The 21,818-nt window shown below is 39.1% G+C and overlaps 1 protein-coding gene across 1 annotated transcript in view; it reads left to right on the top strand.

The window, feature by feature from the left end:
* The window catches only part of RXFP2 (relaxin family peptide receptor 2), a 98,093-nt gene extending 77,145 nt beyond the window's left edge, over window positions 1-20,948 (top strand). The window contains exons 13-19 of the mRNA XM_027557060.1: window positions 4,814-4,885; window positions 4,996-5,067; window positions 9,150-9,221; window positions 11,612-11,841; window positions 12,647-13,057; window positions 15,975-16,193; window positions 19,714-20,948. Coding sequence (XP_027412861.1) covers window positions 4,814-4,885; window positions 4,996-5,067; window positions 9,150-9,221; window positions 11,612-11,841; window positions 12,647-13,057; window positions 15,975-16,193; window positions 19,714-19,973 — 1,336 coding nt within the window. The 3' untranslated portion in view covers window positions 19,974-20,948. The remainder of the gene's footprint in view (window positions 1-4,813; window positions 4,886-4,995; window positions 5,068-9,149; window positions 9,222-11,611; window positions 11,842-12,646; window positions 13,058-15,974; window positions 16,194-19,713) is intronic.
* Window positions 20,949-21,818: the final 870 nt, after the last annotated feature.

Genomic DNA, 21,818 nt, shown 5'->3' with positions numbered 1-21,818 from the left:
CTTTTTTTATCACCACCAATAATTCATTCCAATCCAGACAGCATCAGCATGATGGAAGAAATTCAGAACTAAATAGAATGAACTTGAACAGGGCATTTATATTTCTTAAGCTGACAAAAATGTCAGATAATTTTACTGTGCCTCCATGACCATAAACCCCTCCTGGAGAGGAATAAGTCCACGTAGGTGAGATCACTCAGATCCTTTTCACGCAGAAGACTACTCTATCTCTCAAGGTAGCACTTTGCAGGACGTTCTCTAGGTGTATGAGGTCGTCGTCCTCTTGCTCTGTTGTCAGGTTCCCTCTGATCTGTGCACACCTGAGGCTTTCCTCTGAGCCGCGGCCCACATGTGCTCCTTGCACCTGGAGCACCAGACCAGAATACCAGCTGGCAGCCTGTCTACACTTGGATGTCATGACAGCACCGCAAAAGCCATCTTTTGAAGTTAATTTACAGATGACCCTTACCCCACAGCTTGCTTCTCCCCCTCGACTCTCCCGTCTTAGTCAAATGATCATTCTTCCTGGCAGCCTGGCTGGAAGAGTGCTCCCTTCCTTCTACCTCTCTTGACATTTGATATCTCTTGATATCCCATCAACCCATAAGTCCTGCCAGTGCCTCCTTAAACCCTCAGCAGCTCTCACCTGGTCCAGGGCCAGAGGTCCCCCTCCTCTCAATCTCTGCCTTTTCATTTTATCTTTCATTCTTCTAACAGAATTACCATACCATAACCCAGAGCATATTTTGCCACTGTCCTGTTTAACATTGACCCTGATTGTTGCCTGCGATAAGGCAAAGTTTTTACTGAGGTTCTCAAACATTAATGTTCAGAGAAATCACAGGGAATTCTGGCTTTAAATGCATATTACCAGATCCCTTCCAGAGATTCAGGTGTAATGGTTATGGAATGGCCCCAGCAAGGTGCTCTTCTTACAAGCATCCTTGATTCAGATGCCTAAATTGTACTCTGAGAAATGCTGCCTTGGGAAGTATTCTCAGCCTTCCCATTTTGACTCCACTCTCTTTTCTGGGCTCACCTCCTCTATGTCTTGCCATCCTTTCATCCACACTAGACCACTTACTGACTCCTGACGGTGTCACCGACTTTTAGCCTCTGTCCTCTGGTCCCACTTCATCCTCACCTGAATACCTGCTCTCCTTTGACTCCACCTATACAAATCATCAGTTCAGTTGCTCAGTTGTATCTGACTCTTTGCAACGCCATGGACTGCAGCACGCCAGGCTTCCCTGTCCATCACTAACTCCTGGAGCTTACTCAAACTCATGTTCACAGAGTCGGTGATGCCATCCAACCATCTCATCCTCTATAGTCCCCTTCTCCTCCCGCCGTCAATCTTTCCTAGCATCAGGGTCTTTTCCAGTGACTCAGTTCTTCGCATCAGGTGGCCAAGGCCAAAGTATTGGACTTTCAGCTTCAGCATCAGTCCTTCCAATAAATATTCAGGACTGATTTCCTTTAGGATGGACTGGTTGGATCTCCTTGCAGTCCAAGGGATTCTCAAGAGTCTTCTCCAACACCACAGTTCCAAAGCATCAAACCTTCAGTGCTCAACTTTCTTTATAGTCCAACTCTTACATCCATACGTGACTACTGGAAAAACCATAGCTTTGACTAGATGGACCTTTGTTGGCAAAGTAATGTCTCTGCTTTTTAATATGCTGTCTAGGTTGGTCATAGCTTTTCTTCCAAGGAGCAAGCGTCTTTTAATTTCATGGCTGCAGTCACCATCTGCAGTGATTTTAGAGCCAAAAAAATAAAAGTCTGCCACTGTTTCCACTGTTTCCCCATCTTTTTGCCATGAAGTGATAGGACCGGATGCCATGATCTTAGTTTTCTGAATGTTGAATTTTAAGCCAACTTTTTCACTCTCCTCTTTTACTTTCATCAAGAGGCTCTTTAATTCTTCTTTGTTTTCTGCCTTGAGGATGGTGATATCTGCATATCTGAGGTTATTGATATTTCTCCCAGCAATCTTTATTCCACCTTGTGCTTCATCCAGCCCAGAGTTTCTCATCATGTACTCTGCATAGAAGTTAAATAAGCAGGGTGACAATATACAGCCTTGATGTACTCCTTTTCCTATTTGGAACCAGTCTGTTGTTCCATGTCTAGTTCTAACTGTTGCTTCCTGACCTGCATACAGATTTCTCAGGAGGCAGGTCAGGTGGTCTGGTATTCCTATCTCTTTCAGAATTTTCTACAGTTTGTTGTGATCCACACAGTCAAAGGCTTTGGTATAGTCAATATAGCAGAAGTAGATGTTTTTCTGGAACTCTCTCACTTTTTCGATGATCCAGCGGATGTTGGCAATTTGATCTCTGGTTCCTCTGCCTTTTCTAAATCCAGGTTGAACATCTGGAAGTTCACAGTTCACATACTCTTGAAGCTTGACTTGGAGAATTTTGAGCACTACTTTGCTAGCGTGTGAGATGGGTGCAATTGTGTGGTAGTTTGAACATTCTTTGTCATTGCCTTTCTTTGGGATTGGAATGAAAACTGACCTTTTCCAGTCCTGTGGCCACTGCTGAGTTTTCCAAATTTGCTGACATATTGAGTGCAGCACTTTCACAACCTCATCTTTTAGGAGTTGAAATAGCTCAACAGGAATTCCATCACCTCCACTAGCTTTGTTCATAGTGATGCTTCCTAAGGACCACTTGACTTTGCATTCCAAGATGTCTGACTCTAGGTGAATGATCATACTATCGTGGTTATCTGGGTCATGAAGATCTTTTTTGTATAGTTCTTCTGTATATTCTTGCCACCTCTTCTTAATGTCTTCTGCTTCTGTTAGGTCCATACCATTTCTGTCCTTTATCGAGCCCATCTTTGCATGAAATGTTCCCTTGGTATCTCTAATTTTCTTGAAGAGATCTCTAGTCTTTCCCATTCTATTGTTTTCCTCTATTTATTTGCACTGGTCACTGAGGAAGGCTTTCTAATCTCTCCTTGCTATTCTTTGGAAGTCTGCATTCAAATGGGTGTATCTTTCCTTTTCTCCTTTGCCTTCTGCGTCTTTTCTTTTCTCAGCTATTTGTAAGGCCTCCTTAGACAACCATTTTGCCTTTTGCATTTCTTTTTCTTGGGGACAGTCTTGATCCCTGCCTCCTGTACAATATCATGAACCTCTGTCCATAGCTCTTCAGGCACTCTGTCTATCAGATCTAATCCTTTGAATCTATTTGTCACTTCCACTATATAATCATAAGGGATTTGATTTAGGTCATACCTGAATGGTCTAGTGGTTTTCCCTACTTTCTTCTATCTAAATCTGAATTTGGCAATAAAGAGTTCATGATCTGAGCCACTGTCTGCTCCCAGTCTTGTTTTTGCTGACTGTATAGAGCTTCTCCATCTTTGGCTGCAAAGAATAGAATCAATCTGATTTCAGTGTCCACCATCTGGTGATGTCCATATGTAAAGTCTTCTGTTGTGTTCTTGGAAGAGGGTGTTTGCTATGACCAGTGAGTTCTCTTGGCAAAATTCTGTTAGCCTTTGACCTGCTTCATTTTGTACCCCAAGGCCAAATTTGCCTGTTACACCTGGTATCTCTTGACTTCCTACTTTTGCATTCCAGTCCCCTATAATGAAAAGGACATCTTTTTTGGGTGTTTGTTCAAAAGGTCTTGTAGGTCTTCATAGACCCATTCAACTTCAACTTCTTCAGCATTATTGGTCAGGGCATAGACTTAGATTACTGTGATATTGAATGATTTGCCTTGGAAATAAACAGAGATCATTCTGTCATTTTTGAGATTGCATCGAGGTACTTCATTTTGGACTCTTTTGTTGACTATAATGGCTATTCTGTTTCTTCTAAGGGATTCTACAAATCATTAAGCTTTGCTTAAACACTCTATAATTTCCCATGCCAAGTTTGATGAGTCCTTCCTCTGTTTTTAATCTGTACTTCCGTAGTAGCCCTTGTTTCTATCTTTTCTTATTTTATAATCTAGTTTTTAAATTCTAAGCTTTTTTAGAGAATGAATTTTCACAGTCATTTGTAACTCCCGTATATCCATCAGGAGCACCACAGCATCAGAAACAGATCTTTTGTTTGACTCCTAGGCAATTTCATATCTGTTTCACTTTAACACTTTCTCTGGCTCAGAAGGATATTTTGGACTTGAAAAGATTCCTGATTCCTTCTTTACCCTGACAAATCTTGTTTTCACATTCTCTAGAAACGCTTCCCTGCGATTCTTTCTGGATTGGACAGCCCTATTAGAGTCAGATCTAAAGTTTCAATTTCTTCTAAAAAAAAAATTGGCACCATGTAAAAATAGACAAAAAATATGTGAACTTATCCATTCAGGATTATCTCGGTGGATATTACATGGTCAAAACTCTTAGGTGGAATGCAAAATACGTGGAAGACACTGGTCTTGACCTCAGAAAGCTTCTAATGTAGTTGGGTAAACAAGATATCACGTGTGTGAACCAAATTGGAATCGTAGAAACAAGGAATGGTTGAAGGTACAAAAAGTACCTAAAACAGAGGAAACTAACGAAAGTAGACCTTGAAGCTAGGTTGGGAATGTGTTGGAGAGCAGCTGAGAGGAAATTCCAGACTGAAACTGGATAAGCAGAATGTCACCCGTCTGAGAGTGGTGGAAAACATACCCATTTGGCTGAATCACATGGCTTAGTTGCGTAACAAGCTCTCAGGTTGGTTAAAGTGGATTGTATTTTCTGTTATGTCAAAGGGGATGATGACAGTTGTGAGGAGTAACAACTATGGCATTTATTTTCATTGTAATTGCTTTGGGATTTTCACTGTCACCAACAGGGACCTATCGAGCAATATGATATCGGAGCTACCACCCCACATTTTCAAAGACCTGAAGTGTCTACAGAAACTGTAAGTTCTTCTTCCCACCCCCGTCATCAGAGTTAAATGGCAACATCTTGAGTTTCCAAAATAATAACATCCTGATGCTTCTTTCCTCCTCCCTTCTAATGGTACAAAAGGAATCTGTCGTCCAATCCTCTTTTGTATCTCCACAAGAGCCAGTTTGGAAGTCTTAAACAACTTCAGTCTTTGTAAGTGAAATGTAACAGTATGTTGATTGTGATGTTAGTGGGTTGCTTTACTCAGAATCACATTTATTTATAAATGAGTGTTTGGCACACAGGAGGGCTTTTACTGTGAGCATGCATTGTCAGACAGTGGTGAATATCATGGTTATCGAATGACAAACAGAATCTCATTTTTTACCATTCAGTGTATAAAGACCATTTCTGGGTTTGAAGCTACACACAGCTCCTTCCTGAAAACAGGATTCTCATGGAAATATCTCATCTACGGTTCTCACAAAGATTTAAATTTGCAATAGTTTCATCACTAAGTAGTTGGTTAAAAAAAATTTTTTTAAGACTTCTCTACTTTTTCCCTTTCTTCTTTCCTACAGCCATCTACTTGATAATCAATCTGCAGAGCACGCTTTTTACTTTCCAAACAGTAAATAAAAATTACTCCACAAATATGAACATTCTGACAAATAGCAGTGTTTTACAATTTCAAATGTACTAGATTTCAAATGGTGCCAAGAACTCTGCCAGTTAGTCCTAAAACCTCAACAATTCCTGTCCCATAAACAGCCACTGTTGATCAAAGCTTTTCTTTGTCCCCCACAAAGGACATACTGCCTTACCTGATCTCAGCCAAAAGCTTTTCTTCATTTAATTCAAAAAACCATTCCTTAATACCACTTTTTATTCTTGCTAAATAGTTTTCTATTGGAAATTAATAGAAGATTTAGATTCTCTCTCAGTAGGTATTAGTGAACATCCAGTGATGAAAAAGTCTTGGTTCCTGCTCTCAAGAAGCTAGAATATTAAACACATATATGTATATATATGTGTGTATATATGTATATATATGTGTATATATATATGTATATATATGTGTGTGTATATATGTATATATATGTGTATATATATGTATATATATGTGTATATATATGTATATATATGTGTATATAGATATGTATATATATGTGTATATATATGTATATATATGTGTATATATATGTATATATATGTGTGTATATATGTATATATATGTGTATATATATGTGTATATATGTGTATATATATATGTATATATGTGTGTGTATATATATATGTATATATGTGTGTATATATGTATATATATGTGTGTATATATATGTATATATGTGTGTGTATATATGTATATATATGTGTGTGTATATATGTATATATATGTGTATATATATATGTATATATATGTGTGTATATATGTATATATATGTGTGTATATATGTATATATATGTGTGTATATATGTATATATATGTGTGTATATATATGTATATATATGTGTGTGTATATATATATGTATATATATATGTGTGTATATATGTATATATATGTGTGTGTATATGTATATATATGTGTATATATATGTATATATATGTGTGTATATATGTATATATGTGTGTGTATATATATATGTATATATGTGTGTATATATGTATATATATGTGTGTATATATATATGTATATATATGTGTGTATATATGTATATATATGTGTGTGTATATGTGTATATATATATATGTGTATATATGTATATATGTGTGTGTATATATATGTATATATGTGTGTGTATATATGTATATATATGTGTGTATATATGTATATATATATGTGTGTATATGTGTATATATATGTGTGTATATATGTATATATATGTGTATGTATATATGTATATATATGTGTATATATATGTATATATGTGTGTGTATATATGTATATATGTGTGTGTATATATGTATATATATGTGTGTGTATATATGTATATATGTGTGTATATATATATATGTATATATGTGTGTATATATATATGTATATATGTGTGTATATATATATGTATATATATGTGTGTGTATATGTATATATATATGTGTGTGTGTATATGTATATATATGTGTGTGTGTATATATGTATATATATGTGTGTATATATATATGTATATATATGTGTGTGTATATGTATATATATGTGTGTGTATATGTATATATATGTGTGTATATATATGTATATATATGTGTGTATATATATGTATATATATGTGTGTATATATGTATATATATGTGTGTATATATGTGTGTATATGTGTGTATATATATGTGTGTATATGTGTGTATATATGTATATATGTGTGTGTATATATATGTATATATGTGTGTATATATGTATATATGTGTGTGTATATATGTATATGTGTGTGTATATATATGTATATATGTGTGTGTATATATGTATATATATGTATATATATGTGTATATATATGTGTGTATATATGTATATATATGTGTGTATATATATATGTATATATGTGTGTATATGTATATATATGTGTATATATATGTATATATGTGTGTATATGTATATATATGTGTATATATATGTATATATATGTGTGTGTATATATATATAGGAAGCATATGCTTATATGTATATATATGTATATGTGTGTGTGTGTGTGTGTGTATATATATATATATATATATTCTCCCCTGGTGGCCCAGACTGTAAAGAATCGTCCTGCAATGGACCTGAATTCGATCCCTGGGTTGGGAACGTTCCCTGGAGAAGGGAATGACTACCCACTCCTGTATTCTTGCCTAGAGAATTCCGCAGACAGAGGAGCCTGGTGGGCTATAGTCCACGAGGTCGCAAAGAGTCAGACACAACCAAGCGACTAACATGATGATGATAATATATATGTATTACATATATATAATATATATATATGTATATATAATACATTGTTCTTAAGTATAAGGAAAAAGGCCTGAGGATGTGGACCAAATGATCTTCCCTTCACTCACCACATACTGAATTCTAAAAACCAAAATATCATTACACATCCTGCCTTTCTGAAAGATAATTCAAAGTAGTAATTTACTACTTTGTAAATTTACTCCATATGTCTCTTTCTTCTTTTCTTTTCTTTCTTTATTGCTTCATTTCCTATTCTCTAAAGATTCATTTACACATTTATTTTACAAACATTTATTGGCCAACATAATCATAGCACTGTCTTGGGCACTCAGTATACAGTAGCCTCTGCTCTTTTGAAAACTACAGGGCATTCACCAAATAATCACATAACCCGTGTAATGGTGAAGCTATGATAAGTCCAAAAGAAAGCTAGAGATCAAAAGAAAGAAAAGAGAAAAATTCTTTAAAAAGGACTCCAGAGTTTTCTGTAGGAGGGGCCCTGTTCAGTAGTAATAGTTGTTCCCCAAGTCTCATTTCTGACCATCAAAGTCCTCAATGAGCAATGGACAACTTGGAACCTTGTCAAGAAATCCTTATTCTGATTTGCCCAAAAGAAACTGAATGAGAATCGCACATTTTTCAAAATAAGCCTTAAAAGGAATAGGTTTCTGTCTTCCTAGATTATCCTCTTTCTAGCTACATTTCCTGAGAACATGAAGACTCCTCTAAATCATGTCATCCTAAAGAGTCTTCAAAGAATCCACATTTAAAGAAGCTTCTGGATAAATGAGGAGTGTTGGGGGTTACCATTGGAGCCCCCTGAGGACGTTTTATGAGGCTGGAGGAGTGAAAGGAATTATGCTTCCCATGGTGGTCTGAGAAAGCAATTGCCCTGAATCAGAGTTCCTCTTACCATTCTCATGGTTTTCCACCTTAAAGACACATAGGCCAGGAAGAAATGACTCTATTTAAATCTGGTTTCTGACAAAACTCACTTAGGTAATGTTCTCAGGTTGAAAATATCAGCCCCTGTCTGAAACCCTGTAACTCATATTGTTTGGTTTATGAGATCAAGCTACAGAGCCAATTTCACAATCAGACCAAATCACAGCTGCAATTTTTACATCAAAAAAAATGAATGAAAGTGTTTTATTAGAAGGTAGTTTTGCATGTGAAAGTGACAAAATCAACCCCAAGTTATGGGAGGCATAAATAGAAATGGCAATTTTCTAAAATGGTTTATTGAAAAATTTTCATCCTATTTTGAATTGATAACAGAAGATTTTGAAGCATGGTTTTTAAGATCGGCAAAGAAAACAATGATTAAAAAGTTAAACCCTAAAATCAAGAAACCTATTGTGCCTATTTTCCAGAGACCTGGAAAGGATAGAGATTCCGAATATAAACACACGGATGTTTCAACCCATGAAGAATCTTTCCTACATGTATGTATGTCTGAAAGAACAGAGAAGAACATATGGTGAAATGTTACAGATGCTGCAGCGTAAACTGTCTAATGTATCACTGCAATGTGTTTTTATGCAAGAAAAAGTCTTTTTTGTTGAGAACTTTTTAATTTTGTCACCTTTGGTCCCTGTTCAGATAGAGTTCAATATTATGATGTGCCGACATGAATGACACTTCTCTCTGGAAACACGCTGTTTATCCAATTGAGGCCCAATAAGAGATCAGGGTACCAGAATGCCACATATTACACAGGATGAAGTCCCTGGCTAATGGTACTCGAGAGACCTGGAAACATTAATTCACCTCACATGAGTGAGCAGTCGGCCACTCTAAGAGTTGAGCCCTTAGGAAGAAAGATGCTATATAAATTCCAGGTGTTGTTTCTGTTACTGAGTGCACTGCAAAATGGAGGTAATTCATCTTTATAGTAGTTTTTGATAAGTCACGTTAATATATTTGGCTAAAGTGCACTGTGTAAGTTGTGTTAATATATGTGTATATGACATGATCATTTCTTTATCAACTGTGTAACCTATATGTTCTGATTTCAAAAATTAACCCTTGTCATCCACAACAATAGGGAGGATTCGATGTAAGATATCAAGTTGGGTGCAGCAAGTGGCTGAAATGGTTAGTGTGAAGGTGCACTTTGGGGAGAACATTTTGTTTATGTTTATGCAGCAGGACTGATTACCCAAAGACAAGTATTCGATGTACATCCAAATGGTTTTCATAACTTCTCCTTCTGTGGCTCCAGTAGATAAATATTTAATGAGGCTAGCATTTCCTTGTTGCGGGCAGAATGTGAGGTCTTCTTAGAACAGAGAAATTCAACCTTTGTAGAATTTGATGGAGAAGCAGCTGCTTTAAACGTGAACCTCGGGTTGAGGTCAAGAAGGACCCAACAATTAACAGAAAGTCTGTGAACGTGGTTCCTTCCCTACTAAGGGACCTAGTGATTCTCCTTTCATCTTCCTTGTCCATTGTTTATTGAAATACCTCCACCTGCCCACCTGCCCTGGTCACAGCGGGCAGAGAGGCTGGACCACTGCTATTTGAGGACGGGGGTACCTGACACAGCCAGAGCTAAACCATTCATCTGCTTGCCTAACACATGTGTGTGTCCAGGGCCTCCCTCAGGCCAGGGGGAACACAGGGATCAGCAAGAGAGAGAAGAATCTGCCCCATGGAGCTTCCATGGAGCTTCGGGAGCCAGAAAGTAAACTAGGAAACAAATAAATGATGAAGAAATGCTGGGAAGGAAAGTGTTGCGAGTTCAAGGGATGGAGGAAGGGAATGTGGATGGTTCCCCCAGAAGTCAGAGATGTGACAGTCAAGCAGCCCTGAATGGAGGGAGGCAATTCTGGGGGGAGGTTCTTGCAGGCAGAGGGAAAAGCAAAAGCAGCACACTGAAAAGAAGGTGAACCTGCTTGTCTGAGGATCAGAAGAAAGCCCACGTGTCTGGGTGGAGGGAACATGGTCAGGAAGTGGTGAAATCATCAGGGTAGCCAGGGGTCCAATCACAGGAGGCCTGGAAGCCAGGCAAAGTAAAGCTTTCTTTAACGTGCTAGTTTAGCAAAATTGAATGAACAGATTAAAAAAAAAAAAAAGAAAAGATTAGATGAGAAAGGAAGTGAAAGAAATGGTAAATGAATAAAAAAATAGAACGAGTTTTATGGGAGAAAATCCTAAAAATAACATGTTTGGAGAATGACCTTAAATCCAAATGACCTCCCCAGTTTAAACCCTTGAAGATTGCACACACTTAGATCATAAACACACCAATCACAGACGAGCCTGTATTTTCTTCTCGAAATGGTTTAAGTCCTTCCAGGCCCTGACCAGGAATCTGTGTAGCTGCTTCTCCTACTCGCTGCCATGAGACTGAATTTTCCTAGTCTCACGGACCCTCCCTTCCTGCCCCTACCAGGGAAAAGAAGGCTAGTTTAAGGGAATAGACTTAAAAGTAAGTAATGTTTTTAGTGAGAATCTTAATGTCCCAAACCCAAGCCCCTGAAAGTTTGTTAAATATCAGTTTCACAATGGCCATCAACTTCTTATAACACCCCCATCAACTTCTTAGAACACACCCAATGTGGCAGGGAAAATTAGAGCCCTGGAGACTTCCCATTCTCACGTCCTTGCCACAGATCCCGTGTTCTTCAGGTTCTTCACCTTAAAGGAAGAACACTGCCTAGAGTAAAGTAATACTGAATGAAGAACTCTGTCCTCCCATAATCACTACTAAACAAAAATAACCGAGCCTAGTGAAGCCACACGCCTTCCACAGCTGCAGCCCCAGATAGGACTGCACCTGTCGTCTCTGTGTCATTGCTGTCAAGTGACTCTTTTTTCCCTTTGACTTTAGTTATTTCAAAAACTTTCGATACTGCTCCTATGCTCCCCATGTCCGAATATGTATGCCCTTGACTGACGGCATTTCTTCATTTGAGGACCTCTTGGCTAACAATATCCTCAGAGTATTTGTCTGGGTTATAGCTTTCATAACCTGCTTTGGAAATCTTTTTGTCATTGGCATGAGATCTTTCATTAAAGCTGAAAACACGACTCACGCTACGTCCATCAAAATCCTTGGCTGTAAGTATATTTCCCGTGTAAATGGATTAAGGGTATCTTCAGTGTGCTGTGCTCTAGATTATATCAGCCTTCAGCAAATGGCATTTAATATGAGTTACATATTCTGGGAAATTTTTTTTTAAGTATGAAAGTCCTATTGTTCTCTTTGGTTACTCTGTTCTGGATTGCATGAGTCTGCAGTGATTTATGTCTTGGAAATGAAGTAACAGGGAGTCAATGAGTCAAGGGATGGATTATAGAAGGACAGGTTGTAGGTTACAAAACTATGCTTTGTTTAACCTTTAATTGCAGTAACATCCATGTTCCTCAAGCCCAGAAAATTACTCCTTTTATTAAATATGTAAGTTATATTTTTTACTGTTTAAAACCTAGATTCCCTACATGACCCAATGGACTGTAGCCCACCAGCCTCCTCTGTCCATAGGAGTCTCAATGCAAGAATACTGGAGTGGATTGCCATACCCTCCTCCAGGGAATCTTCCCGACCCAGGGATCAAACCTGTGTCTCTTATGTCTCCTGTATTGGCAGGCAGGTTCTTTACCACTAGTGCCACCTGGGAAGCCCAGGCTCCCCACAACCCTAATTATCTCCCTACCACCACTTTTTCAAAATTATAAAGATGCAGTGTAGTACTTTAGAGATAATATACCTTTTGAAGTCTGTTGACTTCAAACAGTACTCCTAAGTACTATTGTGGGTGTTTACGTTAGTTCGTTTAGGACAGTATAGAGGAAGCAGATCTAATCAGAAAACGAAGACAGAGATGCTGAAACTGCCAACACACACTCTGTGATTCTTCAACAGGTGCGGACTGCCTGATGGGTGTGTATCTGTTCTTCATTGGCCTTTGCGATCTAAAGTACCGCGGGCAGTATCAGAAGTACGCGCTGCTGTGGATGGAGAGCTTGCAGTGCCGCCTCCTGGGCTTCCTGGCCATGCTGTCCACTGAGGTCTCTGTCCTCTTGCTCACATACTTGACCCTGGAGAAGTTCCTGGCCGTTGTCTTTCCCTTCAGTAACATTCGTCCTGGAAAATGGCAGACCCTGGCCGTCCTCATCTGCATCTGGATTGTGGGGTTCTTAATAGCTGTGACTCCATTGTGGAAAGAGGATTATTTTGGAAACTTTTATGGAAAAAATGGAGTATGTTTCCCACTTTATTATGACCAAACAGAAGATATTGGAAGCAAAGGGTATTCTCTTGGAATTTTCCTAGGTAACTTATTTCTCATTTCCTGGACAAACATCATTTTGATAGAAGTACCTCAAATTTCAGTAAAGCCATATTTGTCCATTTCAGAAAGTAAGCAAATATAGTTAAGACTGTCTCCTTTTTTTAAAGAAAAGTTCTTGCTGCATATTTATAAGTGTTTTATTAAATTTTTATTAAAAGATTTAGTATGAAAAACAAAAACATACTGTCAGGATCTCCAAATGATCTTTTTTATTATCTGTGAGACCCTTTGATTTTATGTTCATACACAATGACAATGATCTGGAGGAATTCCAGTTCACTGCCATGTCCTGTGACCCTTCCAAGTTATTTGAACTCATTTTTTCACAGTCTAGATATGAGCCAAATAAATAATAATAACAAAATTCTTGAAATTCACTAGCAGGAGATTATTTGAATGGAAATGCCAGAAAAGTTTATTGCCTTTCATAAATGCAGCTCTAGAGTCAGCAACAGAAGGGTGCTTTTCCATTTCCTTAATTCTCCCTAATTTGTTAGAAAAGAAAACCCAACCTTTTCTATTACAAGTGAATGAGAAGTTTAGCCCCTAAAGATTAAAAAAATGTTTTATATTGTCTAATAGGTATCTCTCTTGCTTAGCACTAAGGCCATCTCTGTGTTCTGTCTTTAACCAGGGCTGTATCATCAATTCAGTTCCCCCCTTCGCATCTGGTCCCCTCATCTAAGGAAGAAATAAGCTCTGTCATCCTTTCTTTTTCATCAAATGTTTTTTCTTCAAAATATGCCTCTGACTTCTCTTTCTTTCAGTCTCTATCTGCTGCTGTACCTTTCTTTAAAGCCTTATGACCTTCACCCTGAATTATTACATTAGTACTTGCTGGTGTTTTGGCCTCTGGGGTCTTTGCTCTCCTGTTTATCTGTTCACCACCTGAGTATCCCAAGGACTGAGTATCCTCTGCTTGGAGACCTTTAGGAACCCCTACAACCAGGGTTAAGTTTAAATTAGTCACTTTAAAGCCCATCACAAAATGGCCCTAAGCACAATTCCCAGCTATTCTGGTCCTATTCCTTCTCCCTCTGAAAAAGAAAACACTTAATTTGCACCATTTTAATAATACTTCTCACACACAAGCCTATTTGGTAGTTGTGTTTCATGGCTATATCATGTCTGCAGTAATGTAAGCCGTTCCCAGTAGAGGTGCACTTCATGGAAAACTTCCCTCCCCGACACACGCATAGCCACACACACACACACACACTAACTACCTTATATTCATGGATTCAAAAAGGATTTATTGAGCACCTACTATAGGCCAGGCACTGTTCTGGGTACTGGAGATCAAATAGATTGGTCCCCACAGACCTGCAGCCAGCAAGGAGGATGAAGACAAGTAAACACGTCCTTGTGTCACCAGCTGACAGAAGCCAGGAAGGAGGAGTGCAGACTGTCCTAGAAGCCCAAGATCTGAGGACCGGGGAAGGCGCCTCAGGAAAAATTAGCCCAAATGGGGGCCCAAAGCATGAGGATACACGGGCCAAGTGAAGGCAGACATTGTGTTCCAGGAGTCAGAGACCCGCAGCCAGGGAACAGGCCCAGATACAGGGCAAAAGAAGTTTGTGTGGCTGGATCTTGTGGTGGAGGTGTGGGGTGGTTGACAGGGTTTAGCACACGCGCACACACACACACACACACACACACAAATATCATCTGCGTTTACACAGCTTATGTGTGAGACATGGAGACTTAAAGGCCAATATTTTTGCTTAAAAATAAGAATATATAGTTTTAAAATAATTTATAAATTTTAGAATATATTTAGATTTAGAGAAAAGTTGCAAAGACAGTACAGTTTCCTGTATTCCAGACATGCCTCACCAGATTCCACTGTTGTTAACATCTCACATTCCTATGGTGTTTCCAGAACATACACTTCTGAACCTTTCTATAGGTCTGTTTTCAGGATTTGTACCGGAGAAACATCTTTAACAGTCTTTTTTTTTTTATTTATTCTTAACTTTCTGACAGTAGACCTAAGATCAACCCATTTTGTGAAATCCAATTGTATGGTTTTGTAATGAGATTCCATGCGAAATGTTTTGGATAAAAAAAATGAAACACCATGAGTTTATAGTATTTTTCCCTAGACTTTACTAGTCTTACATACAATCTACTCAGATGGACGTTTTAAAACAACTTTGAAATTATATGGATATTTTACATTCACTATAAGGAATAAGATGAGCCCTCAGGATTTTTATGGTAGCAAGAATATAACAAAGTGACCAAAAAGTCACGATCGTGGGATAAGTGGCTCTAAAGCAGTAATTCATATAGTTGACTTTTTAGTTTTTCTCTTACTCTTTTTTCTAAAATAGTCTAAAGAGTTCTGAATTTGGGTTTAGATGACTATGGACAATCTGAAGGAAAATAAAGATTTTTTTTTGTCCTAGGTATTATTTTGATTTAAGACCAATAAACATGAGAAATAATGTTTCTGATGCTATTATCTTCTTGATATCCCAAGGTTATCTTAATCATATTTATAAGATAAAGGAATAGGGCATACTGATTTTTTGATATGTACATGTGATTATAGTAATCCCTTAAGGTTTGAATTTGCAGAGAGATAAAAAATTAAGTAGCCTTTTTCCTGCTTTAAAAAAGCTACAGATTACCCCATGATAGACCTAGATCTGAATTTCAAAGTCTATAATTCTTGGTAATGTGTTTATGTATTTGAAATATCTTTTTGATCTGGCCAACCCAATGCCTTTATTCCAGTTTATAGCCGTGAGTTCAGGGTTTTACCTGATTACCACTTGGCTAATACAAAGAATGGTTCTTGGAAAAGGCACCATACCAAACATCTAAGTAATAGAGTGTTTCTGCTGTTGATGTATACGCCCAAGATGTTAAGAGCTGTGCTTTTCCCAACAGGTGTGAACTTGCTGGCTTTCCTCATTATTGTGTTTTCCTATACTGTCATGTTCTGTTCCATTCAAAAAACTGCCCTGCAGACCTCAGATGAGAGGAGTCACATGGGAAGAGAGGTGGCTGTCGCGAACCGTTTCTTTTTTATAGTGTTCTCTGAAGCCATCTGCTGGATTCCTGTATTTGTAATTAAAATCCTTTCCCTCTCCCGGGTGGAAATACCAGGTCAGTCCCTTCTATGATTCCCAAGCACGTTGTGTCTGCTTTCGTCCTCTGTTTGACGAGGCCAGAATACAGGGTCTTACGTGTAGTGAATTCTCCATAAATCCCTACAGCTTGAGTTATGATTTCCTCAGTGTTTATATACGCATATATACGTATATAAATAAAATATATTATATATTACATATATATTTTTATATAAATAAAATAAATATATATATGTGTATATATATAATTTTATTTGTTTTTTACTGTTCTAGCCTTGCTTGCTGTGCGGGCTTTTCTCTAGTTGTGGCGAGTGGGGGCTCCTCTCGAGTTGCGGTGCACGGGCTTCTCATTGCAGTGGCTTCTCTTGTTGCAGAGCACGGGCTCTAGGGCGTGTGGACCCAGCAGTTGCAGTCCGTGGGCTCCAGAGCACAGGCTCAATAGTTTTGGTGCATGGACCTAGCTGCTCTGCAACATGTGGGATATTTCCAGACCAGAAATCGAACCCATGTCTCCTGCATTGGCAGGCGGATTCTTTAGCACTGAGCCACCAGGGAAGCCCTCCTCAGTGTTCTATAATCAGTATTTTAAGATAGGAATTGGATAATGGTGTAAGCCTGACTAGAATAATAAAAACACAGGAGATAGAGAAAAACCGCATCTTAGTGTCTCACTTCCACCGGAGCTAGATAGTGGTGCTTCACCAAGGGTGCGTAAAACAGAACAAAATATCTATGCCCAGGTTCCAGCCTGCCTCTGAATTCAGTCTATAGGGACCAAGGCCTGGGTATGGATATTTTAGAAAAGATCGCCCTGTGATTCTGAGGTGCACCCCCCTGGTTAAGAACCACTAGTCTGTTTCACGGCCCTGGCCATGTGGTTGTCACACTGGGCCCGGTGGATGGCTAAGTAACAAACGTGTGTGTGTGCTTAGTCGCTGTCACGTCCAACTCTTGCAACCCCACAGACTATAGCTTCCCAGGCTCTTCTGTCCATGGGATTCTCCAGGCAAGAATACTGGAGGGGGTTGCCGTTTCCTTCTCCAGGGGATCTTCCCAACCCGGGAATCAAATCCAGGTCTCTTGCATTGCAGGCAGACTCTTTAAGTAAAAATCTCCTCCAACTATTTATGTCCCTCTGGCTTGTCAGATGTCTTACAAATGCCACACAACACCCACCACATCCCTTTAACCTATCAGCTTAGTCTCACGACAAGGTTTTCTGATAGTAGGGGTTGTGGTAGTTCGTTAGTTGCTAAGTTCTATCCGAGTCTTTTGGGACCCTATGGTAGGGTAAGTAGCCCGTCAGGCTCCTCTCTCCATGGGACTTCCCAGGCAAGAATACTGGAGTGGGTTGCCTTTTCCTTCTCCAGGGAAGGAACCTGCATCTCCTGCTTTGCAGGCAGATTCTTTACCACTGAGCCACCAGGGAAGCCTGATAGCAGGGGTAGTAATCGTCATTCTCGGAGAAAGTCTAAGACATTTCAGACCATGATAGGGAACCAGATCAGGAAGAAATTACTATGAAACATTATTGGGCCACACGTTAGTCTTTCTCTACATTTTATAGTTCAGCAGTTTGAGGTTTGTCTTGAATGTCGCAGTGGAACCAGGAGAAAAGTCTTTACCAGACTTGACTAAGCCTCTCCTTCCTCGCCCAACTTCCCATGGTATTGGGAAAACTTAAACCCACCCCTTCCCCACCCTCCAAGAACTGTGGGGTCTTCTCCACCATGACAGGTGGCCAATAGTACCTGGGCTCAGCCACAAAGGTAAGCCGGCTTCAGCCCTCCCATCTCAGTCCTGAGATGATCTAACCTTACACCACCGAGTGACCCTGAGACTAACAGGACACCTCATTCCTGATCACAGCTTCCTTTAAGGACTCAATAGACAAAAAAAAAAACAAAAAACCAGTTTTTCTTCCATCACATACTGTTTGTATCTAATTTTTAAAAAAATTAAGGACAAGTAATATATAGTAATATAAAACTTCATTGAATCAATCTAAGATATGCTAAATACAAATGTTTTTCTTTCATATTCTTTCCAGTTAAAAAGAAATAAGGAAAAGAAAGAGAAGACGGGATGAAAAAAGGAGAGGCAAACATAGAAAAAGGAGAAGGGAGAGGTCAAAGGGGAGGAGGAAGGGGCAGATAAGTAGTCAGAGAAGAGATGGAAAGCAAACCGGAAGAAGAACAGAAAGGATGTAGGGAAGAGCGGGACTAAGAGAAGAGCAAGCAACAGTGTGTGAAGGATAAGAAACTGCGGGGTGGGGAAGCAAGAGGTTGCAGTCACAAAGGAGTGGGAGAGGGGAAGGCAGGATGCTGGTCTCCCGAGATGACAGTTCTCTGACTCTGAAGATAGGGGAGGAGGCAGCAGAGTGTGGTGGGTCTGGAGAACCACAGGGCTTAGTGCTGAAAAGGGACGTCCGCAGAGCCGGCCCAGCTCCCGGACATCAGTCATGTAAGTTATCATCAGCCCCTTTCACAGATAAGGCAGTTGAGGTCTGGGGAGCTTAGTGATTTGCCCACAGTCTCAGAGCTAAGAAGTGTGCAAGCCTAGGGTCAGGCTCTATTTGAGGAGGAAAACACATTTCATCCTAACCAAGTAAATGATGTAGTCGGCCCATCGTACCTCTGCATTCCAAATCCATGGATTCAACCAACCGCACACCGAAAGTATTGGGGGAAAGTTTTCCAGAAATTTCCAAAGAACAAAACTTGAATTTGCCTTGTGTTAGCACATATTTGCATAGTATTTACATTGTATTTATAACTCTTTACATTCAAGTACATTGTATTAGGTATTATAAGTAATATACAGATGATTTAAAGGGAGGATGTACATAAGTTACATGCAAATGCTATGCCATTTTTTATAAGGGACTTAAGAATCTGCTGATTTTGGTATATGTCCCACCGTGGATATCAAGGGACAACTAAATTCAGAAAATGCTCTGTCATCCAAAATATCTCCTCCCTTTTTGTGAAACATTTCCCTTACATTTCCCTTATATTCTATTAGCCTTTGAAAGGCTTCACACAGAAGGAATTCACTGAGTTTTGAGATATATATTTTTTGCTCCTCAGATCTTCTGACTCCATTCTGAATATAGTAGTGTAAGGCAGGAAGATCTTCAGGACTGAAATTTAGACCAAGTTCAGATCTGACTCTAAACCAGAAGATTCCTGGACATTGTCCAATTAATTGCTCTTTTTCCTATTTTTCTATAAGGAGAGGCAATAGAAACTAGAAAAGTACGTATCAATCTATAGTTTATAAAGTGTTTTCACATAATGTTTCCTCCCATATTGATTTACGACAAATACAGAGTAGTTACTAAAACTCAGAAAAGTTCATGTAGGACCTTGAATCCGTAGCTCCTATGCTCTTCTGGCAAAGAGATTTTCCATAAGGTCAGAGAAGACTTAGATGGAACAGGTAGCCCTCTCAAAAATGGCATTAACTATAGCATGTAATGTGTTTTGTGTGTATTAAATCTTCACCTTTCTTTCACGTTTCGTTTCCTTCTCCAGACACAATCACCTCCTGGGTCGTCATTTTTTTCCTTCCAGTAAACAGTGCCTTGAACCCAATCCTCTACACTCTCACAACCAGCTTTTTCAAGGACAAGTTGAAACAGCTGCTGCACAAACATCGGAGAAAATCCATTTTCAAAACTAAAAAAAAAAGCGTGTCTACTTCCATCATGTGGGCGGATGACTCCTCCGCACTTAAACCTGGGGCTTTGAGCAAAATAAACCTCGAGGACAATATAGTGAAACCAATTTCCTAGTCACGGTTTTGGAGCACTGGGCTTCAAAGGGACTACCTGAAAAAGCACAGCGTTTGGAAGATGACGCCTGCAACGCTTTTCATCTTTACTGAGAGCAAAACTTGACTGCACTGGGAGCATAGTAGGAGGGTGTCGGGCATGACGTTCCGATGGCAGCCGTGGTGTTTACCACCTGAGGACTGTACCTGAGGGTCTCCTCACCCCGACGTGCCTGCGAGGCACTAATGACCCATAAATAGCAGGCTGATGGGCAGTGGACCTCTATCTCGGCAGCACGGCCAACCTACCAATGGATGCCCGCCCTTTGGCCCTGCACAGTCTGCTCTTAAATTGAGTTGCACTGTCATTAAATGAAAACATTCATGACATCTAATTCTAGCGTGGCCATAATCGCATTAAGCCTAAATCGCTTTCCTTGCTTTTTCAACGTCAAATGAATCCATCAGCATCCTGCTGAAGTGATAGCAAAAGGACTTCTGAGATGTCCACTCACCTCAAGTCCTCCCTAAGGAGGCCAGTGGAGCGGCAGCTTTGAAAGCAGAACTTTGCACAAGGCTCGAAGTCTAATATATGACCAGAAGGGCGTGCTGACTATTCACCTGGTACCCTTCACCTTTCTGGCTTGTATGTGATGTCAGAAGAGCTGTGCTCTCAAAATACTTTTCTTAAGGTTGCCCATACCACAGAGGAAAATTGGGCATTACAACTGCCAAAAACTATATTTCCATATGTTTTAAAATATAATTTCTCTAGAGCATCATCCCTATTGCTGGCAAGTTCTGCCTTCACAGAACACACAGATAAGTGTGAAGGGGGATTTAAGAATACTGGACTCAAATAAATTCCCACTGTTTTTAACAAAAAAGCTAGTAAGTTTGTTCGTTTTGGAAAATGAAAAGCACTTGTGAAGGCCTGGACATGTTTTTGTACTGAAAGATTATATGTGAAAAAAAGAATCAGGTAAATAAAATTCTATTTTGCAATTGTCTGTGTATTATTTTAAGTTCAACAAAGACCACATTCATGTGCTCAGTAGCTTCAGTCATGTCCGACACTATGGACTGTAGCCTGCCAGGCTCCTCTGTCCATGAGATTTTCCTGGCAAGAATCCTGGCGTGAGTTACTGCGCCCTCCTCCAGGGGATCTTCCTGACCCAGGGATCGAATTCATGTCTCCTGTGTTTTCTGCACTGGCAAGCAAATTCTTTTCTGCTGAGCCACCAGGGAAGACCAGCAAAGACCAGTGATAGGGCTTATTGACTATTAACCACTTTTTCTCTAGTAGAGAATATAACTCAGAAACAAACACATAACCTCAGTTAACAAGATGCTTTTTACATTTTTTTTTCTTCCCCCTCTTTTCCAAATCATGAAGCAGTAACTTAATTTCTTTATTTTTCACTTCCTTTGGAGTTCCCTTAATGAGATGAAATGTAAGCAGGTGAGAACCCCAGACCACCTCCTACTGCTTATTTATCTAGTAGCACCCAGGATGAAAGGAATTCCAGAATTGATGCATCACACCTGTTTTGGTGACCTACTGTTATTATCTAATATTGACTAAAACCATCACGTGAGTTCCTTTATTTTGATCACGTGAGATATTTCTGACATCAGTGAAATCTTTCCACATTTATTCTAGAAATAATTTCCCTCCCCATCGACAAAGCTGCCCTTTTTTCTTACAGTTTCAAATTTTCCTCCTCTTGTCTCCTCACTATGATTAGTTACTTCCCCATGTGCCTATTTTATTAAATGTCCTTTCTAGTCCTTGAACATCATATGATTTATTTCCTAATACATTTCCCAACATCAGAAGCATAAATAAGGAATAGACCCTGAGCCT

This window comes from Bos indicus x Bos taurus, chromosome 12, assembly GCF_003369695.1.
Source record: "Bos indicus x Bos taurus breed Angus x Brahman F1 hybrid chromosome 12, Bos_hybrid_MaternalHap_v2.0, whole genome shotgun sequence".
Lineage (NCBI taxonomy): Eukaryota > Metazoa > Chordata > Mammalia > Artiodactyla > Bovidae > Bos > Bos indicus x Bos taurus.
The sequence above is the reverse complement of the archived record's forward strand: the minus strand, read 5'-3'. Positions and strand labels throughout refer to the sequence as shown.